The 11,384-nt window shown below is 27.7% G+C and overlaps 1 protein-coding gene across 1 annotated transcript; it reads left to right on the top strand.

Moving 5' to 3' along the window:
* The first annotated feature begins 378 nt into the window (after nucleotides 1–378).
* LOC136080578 (uncharacterized) lies at nucleotides 379–1,919 on the top strand. The gene is made up of 3 exons (XM_065797392.1): nucleotides 379–471; nucleotides 567–743; nucleotides 864–1,919. The coding sequence occupies exons 2-3, from the start codon at nucleotides 569–571 to the stop codon at nucleotides 1,835–1,837; spliced, it is 1,149 nt and encodes a 382-aa protein (XP_065653464.1). The 5' UTR covers nucleotides 379–471; nucleotides 567–568; the 3' UTR covers nucleotides 1,838–1,919.
* The last annotated feature ends 9,465 nt before the right edge of the window (nucleotides 1,920–11,384 follow it).

Raw genomic sequence — 11,384 nt, 5'->3', positions numbered from 1 at the left:
TAGGAACAAAAACTATATTAAGGGGGAGGGGGCAATACTACAATACAAATGCCCCAATACAAATGCCAATACTACAATACAAATCCCCTTCCCCCCTCCTCCTCGGTTGCTACGGGCCTGAATGATATAGTTCTTTTGACTTAATTTTTTCCAAAAAAGAACTATTTATATTTATATTTATTTACAAATAAAAATTAACCATACGCTAGTACAATAACTGTTCAACTGTTGCTCTGGTAACAGCTATTACCTGTTAGCTCTGGCAACATCTCTTGTAACAAAAATATATTTTAAAATAGACTGGCTAGTTTTCCGTTTATTGCTGGGAGGAAGCAACTCTGTTTTTACATTTCAAGGAAGTTATTATCTCGAAATATTGTTTCTCAGTTTTACTATAAATATCTTTTACTCATTTTAAATTGTTTATATGGTTGAAGTACAACAACACTTTACATAGAGAAATACACAGAGGTAATTTTTCTGGGTGTGCATAATAATTTATAATAACTTAATTAAAAATAAATTATTATAATTGTTTAATTCTACATAACTATATTTCATTATAGATATGCATTCAACCTATGTATTGTTGTTGTTGGTTTTTATAACTTCTTCATATGGCAACACAGTTAATGAAAAAACAGAGGATGATAAAAGCATAATTCCGTTACAATCGGACCAAGATTTGAACAACCAAAACAAGCGGATGAATCAACCACAGCAAGATGAAACTCAATTGGATCGTAAGTTTTTTTTCTTTGATTTTCTACTTTAAAAATGAACTTTATTAATAAGAAGTCTCAAACCCTAAAAGATGATTGTTTTAAATTAACTATAACAACAATTTTTTTTTAAATTTATAGAAAATGAAAAAAAGACATTTGGGCTTTTTGGCAACCTTTTTTGCAATCTACCTTTATTAAGCGGGTTCTTTTGTCAAAACGGCCAAAGATACGATAAAAACTTATATGAAGTTTGTGGAAGTGGTGTTCATTTAATAAACATATTTTTTTGTCAAAATGGTCGAAGCTACGATAGAAATTTATACGAGGTATGTGGAAGTGGCGCGCATTTAAAAAGTTTATTTTTTTGTCACAACGGTCAAAGTTGCGATAAAAACTTATACGAATTGTGTGGAAGTGGAATACACTTAAAAAACATATTTTTCTGTCAAAATGGTCGAAGCTACGATAAAAATTTATACGAGGTATGTGGAAGTGGCGCACATTTAAGAAGTTTATTTTTTTGTCATAACGGTCAAAGTTGCGATAAAAATGTTTACGAGTTGTGTGGAAGAGGAATTCATTTAAAAAACATATTTTTTTGTCAAAATGGTCAAAGCTACGATAGAAATTTATACGAGGTATGTGGAAGTGGCGCGCATTTAAAAAGTTTATTTTTTTGTCACAATGGTCAAAGTTTTGACAAAAGTATATACGTGTTGTGTGGAATTGGAATACATTTAAAAAGCTTATTCTTTTGTCAAAACGGTCAAAGCTATGTTAAAAATTTGTACGAGCAATGCGGAAATGGTATTTATTTGAAAAGTACCCACTTTTGTAACAACGGTAACTCGTACGAGATCTCTAAGTACGGCATATGCAGAGGCAATGTGTTTGATAAAATAACCGCCTTCTGCAATAACGACAACGTGTATAGTTACAGCTTATACGAATTATGTGGTCAGAAGGTTATTCAAAAATCAAAAGAGTTTTGTCACAATCAAAAATCTTACGATAGGCTTGTCTACGGCATTTGTGGCTCTAATATATACAGCAAATTTGAATTTACTTGTAATGCAGAAAACCAGTTAAGACCTATTATTTCGCCGTACTAACATTCTAATACAGATTCAATTAAAATGTAATTATATGTTTAATCATTGTAAATGGTGATTTATTTGAATAATAAATGCTGGTAAAAAATTTCTGTATTATTGAATAATGCGTTATTAAATTGTTTCTTCCTTTAATAAAGTTTGCATATTCTTTAGGTTCATCAGAAAGTTTCCTGATGAACTTGCAGAATGTGAAACGGAAATTTAGGTAAAGGGTCGTCCATAAATTACGTGACGTTCTGTGAGGGAGGAGGGAGAAAGGTTTGTGGTTTTGTGACAACGCGTACGGGACATTTTTTTCCATAGGGTAGATTAGGGTAATTTGAGCACCTTGGTAATATGAGCATACTTAAAGATTTCTTAGATGTAAGCAGTGAAGTTAAAGTTGCTATGTATTTTTTGAATCGACTTAATGTGGTGATTACAGGAATCAGTACAATTAGCGTTAATCTATATGCAGTAATTAGCGGGTATCATCTAATTAAAACGCTGTTAAATTTTTTGCGTTTTTAAAATAATATCATCACGCATGAATAAATCCGTGGCGCGAAATTTTGGTGCTAAAATAATGAAATTAATTTTTTCACAAAGAAAAATATGTTAGCTAAAAATCCAATCCTTTTTGGCTTGAAAAACAATGCATAGAAACATTTAGTTTTGACTTTATTTAAAGATGCCATTTTTGTGTAATATGAGCATGCTCAAATTACCCAGTGATTTTTATTGAAATTACCTAGTTTAAAGTCCTAAAAAAGCAGTGGTTTTAATTGGTTATTTGAATAAAAATAAAATATAGTAAAATTTTTTAATATTTTAACAATACTAAACACTTTTCTGTAATTTAAATTCAAAAAAATGGAATTTTTATCGTTCAAAGGTTTGAGTTGGTAAAATTGAAAAAATAACGAACTAATTTTTTATTTTTTTTCTTGCGGAAAACATAGTAGTATTATTTCAACAAAAAGTTGCTTAACATTTGATCTTTTAATGATAAGTTTTGTTAATAACGAATCATTATATTCCAAAAATTAGTTCTAATTGTCAGGTTGGTATTTTTTTTACAAAATTAATTTTTTTTTGTGAGCTAATTTAAAGTGCTTATATTACCTAGTGGTCTGGGTAATATGAGCATTTTTGTGACTTTTGTAAAACCTCTGTGTTTTTAAGAAAAAATTTCGGGTGCCCAAATATCTAAGTGGATCATGAGAAGGGATCCCTAAATATTGTTTATTCGCAAAAATTTTGGATCCAGCTTAATTATTTTTGAAATTTTTCCAATTTTTGCTTAAGGTGCTCATATTACCCTAATCTACCCTCTAACGGAATCTAACGGAAATTTAGGTAAAGGGTCGTCCATAAATTACGTGACGTTCTGTGAGGGAGGAGGGAGAAAGGTTTGTGGTACATTTTTTTTCCATATATTTTTACAAAACTTCATAGTTTTTTACAAGTTTTAACAAAGTTTTAACTTTTATTGCAAATACTTTCAAAATACTTTAAAATAATTAAAATAATATTACTTTGTACACAACTATAAGATATAGCTGGTGTACAAAGTTAAATATTAAAGTAGAATAATATTACAATTTATATTTTGAGAAAACAAGATAAGACTAAAAATATAAACCTTTAATTATGTAGTCAAGGCGAACTCTTTTTTATCTAATTTTATGAAATCACACCCTGTCCAATTCAAGATCTACCTCATCTGAAAGTATCAAAAAAAATACTTCTATAGAAGCATTATAGAGACCTTATAAATACATTTAGAGGTGTTTTTAAAATTTTAAATTTTGTCCGAGCCAAATTTTTGCATTTCAACAGATGGATTTTGGATTTTTTTTGTTCGAAATGGTAAACTTTTAAATATAAACTCAAAACTTTTTTTTCTTTAAGATAAAATAAAAAGAGGAAGGTTTACAAATAATTACGTCAATCAGAACTTAGGGAGAAAATTACCCCAATAATTTTTCTCTTTATTGACACCCGTCAAGGAAAATATTATTTTTGTAAAAAAAATACTTCATTCTATAGTAGACCAAAACTCTTTTATATATTTCAAATTTCACAACAAAGTTGACTTTGTAAAATTGACTACTCCCTTAATGGGGGTTCAGTTCATTTCATGGTCATTACTCTAAAATACAAAAAAAAAGTTGCTTAAATTTAAATTTTTTTAGATAAATATTAATTTAATTTAGAATAGAATAATTTTTTTTTTCATAAGAAATTATTTTCATAGATGGGGTTTAAGAGGACAAAATATATTGGGGTATTTTTGTAAAAATACCAAAAAATGTTTGCAAAATTTTATTATGTTAAAAATTAAAAAAATCATTTTTAATTCAACCTTTACCTTAATGTTTAAAATCCATATTTAAAACATCACATCTTTAAAGTTCAATTTTAAAACATTTTAAAACATCACATTTAAAGTACTCAAAGGGTCGAAATAAATTCTTTACAGATGTCTACCTAAAGGCGATTCTAAAAATAAAATGAGGGGGAGGGATGTCGAATCCTTAAAAAGTACCAACTGATTATTAAAAAGTACTGACTGATTATTGAAAAGTACTGACCTTAAAAAGTACTGACTGATCATTAAAAAAATTTTTTTTCAATCTTTTTAAACCCTTTAAATCGCCACTGAGTCTACCTATAATAAGTATTCTACTTCCTTGCAAATATTTGCATTTTAATTGAAAGCTAAAAAAACTTTGTAATTTATTATCTTAAGTGCATAAACTATATATATTGCCAAATATATACAGATACCATAGCGAAACATAGCGATAGATTTGTGTGAAATACTAAAGCCAAGAAATAAATAGTATTTTTTACAGCTTTAAATTAAAAATTTTTGTTTTTAATTTTAGCATATACTTTCATACAATACTTTGATTTTCTATGTTACAAATGCTTGCTGCTATAGTCAATAACACTGTTAAAAAGTTGTTTTCGATATTCTGGTTGATCAGAGCAGTGCATGTATCTTTCCCAATGAGCATGGAATTTTGAGTGCAATGCTTCATTTGCTTGTTCAATAAAGATTACGAGTGAAGAGTGATGCTTTAACACAAATTTTTCAACGTGGAAGAAGACAGCAAAAACCTTTGGTTGACTTATATTGGTAAAAATAGAAGAAGTGTTTTGAATTTCTTAATTTCAACCCTAAAGCTTTCCTTTAGCGTTGTTCAAAATCATGAAGAACAACTTAATTGAAATATCCTAGAGTTTCAATAAAACGAAAGACTTCATAAGCACAGGCTTTTTCAGCCATTTTTTGGAGAATGTCAAATTTTTTTAAAAGCTAATGGTAATAATTGACTTTAAAATGTCCACCATAGTTCGGCTGGAGCTGAATGTACAACTCAGCTGGCCAAAAGACTTAAATATTTTTAAAAAGATGATTAATAACACCAAGAAGAAGAGCTCTGAGTTATTCATATCATGCAATGACCTGTGAGTTGTTCATATTGATTAACGGTGAATGGATTAGATTTGCAAATTGTTTTGCAAAGTTGAAATCTTAGCCATTAGCAACAAACTCAGCATATCTTTCATTCAGTGTTCCAAAATATCTTAGAGATCTACATTATCGGAACTGAAATCGTACCAGTAGCAAGGATGCTTGCTTGAATGGGATTGAATTTCACAAGCAATAGTAGCCATTTTAATTCACATGAAATGTAAAATGCTGCGTCATTCAGTTGAATAATATTTATCAATGCTTTAACATTCTTGTGTGTTTCAGATTGATTTTCAGCAACGGCAGTAATGAGATGACATTTAACACCTGTGTCTCGAGCTATTGAATCTGTTAGCATATGGCATTTTATTTGTTGAGAACAACTTGTTTTGTTACTCATATCAGTTATTTTAATAACCGCCAAGCTTATTTTCAAAATTTATCTTTTTTGATCATATCTATTTCCTAAAAAATAATTCTCGTGATCTGTGATATTTTTGGCTATATATATATAGTTTATACACTTAAGCATACTACATATGCACATTTTTGGGAATTTGCATATATATTGCACATTTTTGGGAAATTGCGTATATACATATGCATATATATTGGGGTACTTTTTTACAAAAATACCCCAATATATATTGCCCTCTTGAACCACATCTACAGAAAAAATCTTCTTAGAAAAAAAATTACTCTACTCTAAAGTAAATTAGTATTCATTAAAAAAATTTAAATTTAACTAATTTTTGTTTTTGTGTTTTAAGGCAATGAATAAGGGGGAGGGGGGAGGGGTTGTAAATTTTACATGGTCACCGTTACTAAACACCAAGAGTTTTGTTGAGGAAATTTCAAATATATAAAAGAGCTATGGTCCACTATAGAAAAAAGTATTTTTTTACAAAAGTAATATTTTTCTTAACGGGGGTAAAGAGAGAAAAATTATTGGGAAAAATTTTTATTTTAAAAATTAAAAATTTCATATATTTATAAATGTGCGTTTATATATACATATATATGTTAGAATATTGCAAAAAAACATTTTTTTTTTAACTAAATAGTGCACCCATCCTATTCTGTTTCTTATGTGAAAATATGAATGTGTACCAAATTTGAGACTATATGATGATATTTGACCCCTGTGAAAAAACTTTTCTCCTGTTCACCTTCTCTGTACCGGTCACATTAAGTATCAGCTTGCCATCCTAGTGTACTAAAAGGATAGTACTTTACCTAAAATCTATAATGTTTTTGGAAGCAGTTTCTTGTCAGTGTTTCTGAAGAAGATAGCAGATGATTGATCTGTTAAGGGCAAGTATTTCAGCACTGTGTCCTAAAGTCCTGAAGACAATAATCACAACAGCTCTGTCTCATAGTTTTTTTTTGATAAAGCATAGCCGATAGCTGGATTGATAGGACTTTAAACAAACACCACGGAAACGTCCTTATTTCTGTGGTGGTGGAGTAACCATACTTATAAATGGCTGTGGATTGTGATGTTTAAATCCTGACTCAGCACTGCTGCTGCTCTCCAACATGGCTCTTTCTATTTAAGCATCCTGGCTAAGTTGAGAAGTAAACAGTTCTAAAGAATTTGTTTACTTCTCAACTTAGCAAAAAAAATTCACAAATAACTTAAATATTTCAGTAGTTAAGACATTTATTCCTGTAATTTAATTTTTGGTTCGAACTGAAGTTTGATCATGCATTTCTAATGAGTCTTTATAGATGAAACACAGTTTACAAAGTAAGAATATTGAGAAGTGATTTTCATTTTATTATTGCTCTGTTCTTATAAAAACATTGAGAACTTTATTTTGTAGAATATATTTAAAACTAGTCATATATATATATATATATATATATATATATATATATATATATATATATATATATATATATATATATATATATATATATATATATATATATATATATATATATATATATATATATATATATATATATATATATATATATATATATATATATATATATATATATATATATATATATATGACTAGTCATATATATATATATATATATATATATATATATATATATATATATATATATATATATATATATATATATTAATAATAAATTAGTACTAAATTTAAAAAATTTTTGAATAAAAAAAAATTTTAGGGGTCGCTCAAGACCCTTAAACATCAGACGGGTTCCTAATATTTTGAAAAAAAAGTTTTTCAAAAGCATATCATGTTGGGTCTCAAAAGAAGTGAAATTTTATAACAATTTCAAAAATAGTAAAAAGAAGTTATAGAAACTCAAATTAAAAAAGTTTGTTTAAAAAAAAATGAAATTTTTTATTTTTAGTTAAAAAATGATAGTTTTTAAGCCATAAAATTTAAAATAGTAATCTTTATATAAAATGAATATTATTTTTAGAATTTTTATAAAATTTCACTTCCTTTGAGACCTAACATGATATGTTTTTGAAGAACTTTTTTTTTCAAAATATTAGGGATCCGTCTGATGTTTAAGGTTCTTGAGCGACCTTTAAAATTTTTATTTATTTAAAAGTTTTTTAAATTTAGTATTAATTTATTTCATAGAACAAATTTAGGGGGTGGCAGCAGATAATTTCAAGAAAAGTTGTTTTTAAAATTACCCTAATGTATATTAGAGCTTTATACTTTGAAATATTAAATTACAAAAATAAATTATAAGGTGTTACAAAAATAACAATTTTTACTTATGTATTTTGTTTTTATTAAAACTTAGTAATTTTATAAAAAACACTGGGTTGAATTGAACGTGCATGTGATACCTTCTATTTCGTCAAACTCTCTGACTATAACGTGACAACTGCTTAACATTCAAATGACATATATGCTATGGGGTGATTAGCAAAGCATATACGTCAAACAAAAGGTTGTTAATATTCATTTTTCTCGTTGGATTTTTTGTTTTAAAAAAAATTTATTCCAACAAGACTGCGAACAAACACTAACTACGTTGGTAGTTAGCAGAAAATTAATTATTAATTTTCAATACCAGGACGAATATAATATATATAGAGAACAAAATCAGTCGAAGAAAATGGTTAACACAAGTTAGATTTCATCTAATGTACGACAGAACCTATTTTTGTTATAACGGTTATTAAGTCAGCAGAAGAATAATAGGATCAAAATCTGCATAGATTAGGGGCGGATCCAGCATTTTTTGGTCTTTGAGATAGCTAACCTCCAGTCACAGAGAAAAATTCAAACATTTATATGTTTATACTTATGTCAAATAAAGATGATTCACAAAAACTTGCCTCTCTATTTAACTTGTATCATTGAAGTGACAGGAAGAGTGTGGCCATTTGGTTCAATAAATTAGAATAAAAGTTCTTTGCATTTATTGATTCGTAATGTAAACAATTAATTTTAGCTCAATAAACCTATTTATTTTTTGCCACAAAATTATTTAGTTCAATTTTAAAATTTTATGAGGATAATGCAATCTTAGAATTTTTATTAACTTTTCAAAAAGTTTAAAGGTTATTCCATAAGTACACTTTTAAGCAAACAAACTTAGGTTTCTTTCTTGCTCTTTACATATAGCATTTTACAAAATCAATATTAGTTCATATTTGAAGTAAGATCTTCTGATATTATCAGAAGAATTAAAGTATAAGAAAAGCCAAAAAAAATAACAAAAGTATCATATACCATTCTTTTCTACAGAGTGATCTTCGTATACCCGAAGATTATTTTGTAGAAACGCAGTGTTATTATGCAAAGCAAAAAAATATCTATAAAATATTTTGGTTTTATTTGTAAAGAGATATTGCAAACAAATCTTTTATTTTAAATTCCAAAACAACATTCCACTCTCACACTTGTGCTGATAAAATGGGGCGTTGTCCCCAGTAACATGGACGTGCTGATGAGCTTCTAAAACCTCTTTAATGCCTTAGTTGATAAAAACTTGTGATTGCTGAACAAACCTATATATCTAGTACTCAACCAGCAAAATTTAAAAAAATATTTTCTCTCAAAAACATCCATGCAGACTTATATATAAGAAAAAAAAAACATGAACATCCAAAAACCATTGATGAAAGACATGCAAATGATAAACAGTGCCGGTTTTAGCAATACCAGCGCCCTGCGCGAGATTTCTACGGAACCTCTAACTCAATAAAACTCCATACAAAAAATAGGCAAAGGGTATAATTAAATAACCAATTATCAATATAAATAACTATTCATTAAAAAGAAAAACTAATAAAATGTAACTTTTCTTGCCTTTCTATCGGCAAATTCTTTTATTAGTTTATCAAAGTCAATTTTTTCAGCAATTTCATTTTCACAAGTTTGTCTATATCAAACTTAAGTCCACCATTAATTTCATTTGGAGAAACCACAAAGTTCGACAAGATCAGGTTTTTCCGGAATCTGTTTTATATTGTACAAAAAAGACCATGATTCTAAATACTTACTTAACTGATCAAATCTTTCATTGAATGAGCTTAATGTAGAGTCCAAAAGACAGTTAAAATATTCAACTTCAAATTTTTTTTCTGGGGAAGTTATAGGCTCATCGCGAACAGTTTCTCGAGCTTGACGAATAATACATCGAACTCTTGATGTGGCTTTAAACACAGGTTCAATTTCTTGTTCTTCAGCCAATTCCTTTGCCGCTAAAATAGCGCTTTTGAATATATGTTAGATACTCAACACTGGTTGATTAATTACTCATGTAATATTTTTTAGTTCAACTCATAAAATTTGTTTACATTCAATACGTCTTTGTAGAGTTTTCTTGACGATTTTCAATATGGCTTATTTTGAAACAAGAATAAATAATTACATAAAATTTTTCTACTTTTCTTCTCTTTCGTAGACAATAATAAAAAACAATAATAAGTTTTTAAGTAAAAATAGTTATAATTAAATGCGATTGAATTTCGAGTTACCAATATAACTATTTTCCACTTTTTCGTCCCTTTCTATTGGGCGCCTTGGGGAATCGTCTAACCAGGACCTACCCTAACGACGCCGCTGATGATGAATTTATATGAAATCAATATTCATCAACAACTAATTTTCGTGTATAATTATAATAACAGCCTAAATTCTAAAAAACTTTAATGATAAATTTACGAAAAATGTAAACAAAAAGTATTCTCTTAGAATAAAACAATGGAATACTTACCGCGCACCAAAACTATTGAACACTTTTTAAAAAACAAAAAAATTTAAATAAGGTATAATTGTTAAATTCCTTTTAGTTTGTAATAAAAAAAGAAATGTTTAAATTAGATAAACAATTTTCTTGATTTTTCGAAATAAAAATCGAATTCCATTATTCTTAGTTTTTTACTTGTTTTAATGGGCTCTTATTTTGATATTTAACAGAGTTTGCCAGTATATTTAAATGATTATTGCTAAAATTATATTGATAAAATTTACTTTCTTAATTTAATGTAAATATTTATGCAAGCTTTAACCTTTTTATTACATTAGAGAAGTACAAAGATTTTTTAACTATCTTATTTTATTTTTAACTGGTTAAGCCCACATAGGTAATGTAAAGATTGTGATGACTTTAGTCATCCGTATTTTCTTTGAGCCCCTGCCATTTTTTTACAAATCTACATTTTTTTTATGGTAACGTTTCTAAATTAAGTTTAGTGTTATATGAACAGTAAATTTATATTAAAACAAAAACAACAAGAAAAACAAAACAAAAACAGAGCCTATCGAATACAAGCAGACAAATATTTTTTTTTGAAGGACCTTTAATTACCTGGCCGTTCAAGGAAAAATATACATTATTTAATTTCAGTGATCACAAAATATAAATAATTTTTTTAATAGTTTGATAAAGAGGTGCCACACCAGACCCCTCTGGCCACCATACCAATTAAACACCAGACTCCTCTATGCTAACAAATATGAAGACACAGACACTTTAAACAAAGCAAAAACAAAAAATGTTATTATATATTTATTATGTGGTACAATGACATGTTCTATTATGAGTCTATGCAATTTTCCAGAGTTTAGGAAGATTATTTGTTAAACTTTGTTTTAATATAATTGAAAGTGGTACTTG

This window comes from Hydra vulgaris, chromosome 05, assembly GCF_038396675.1.
Source record: "Hydra vulgaris chromosome 05, alternate assembly HydraT2T_AEP".
Classification (NCBI taxonomy): Eukaryota; Metazoa; Cnidaria; class Hydrozoa; order Anthoathecata; family Hydridae; genus Hydra; species Hydra vulgaris.
Note: the sequence above shows the minus strand (reverse complement) of the source record. Positions and strands in the feature narration are given on the sequence as shown.

Excerpts from the sequence above, each read along its gene's own strand:
- LOC136080578 (XM_065797392.1), top strand. The coding sequence starts at position 569 with ATGCATTCAACCTATGTATTGTTGTTGTTGGTTTTTATAACTTCTTCA. Across the intron at positions 744-863 it reads AGATGAAACTCAATTGGATC|AAAATGAAAAAAAGACATTT; the intron begins GTAAGTTTTTTT and ends TTAAATTTATAG.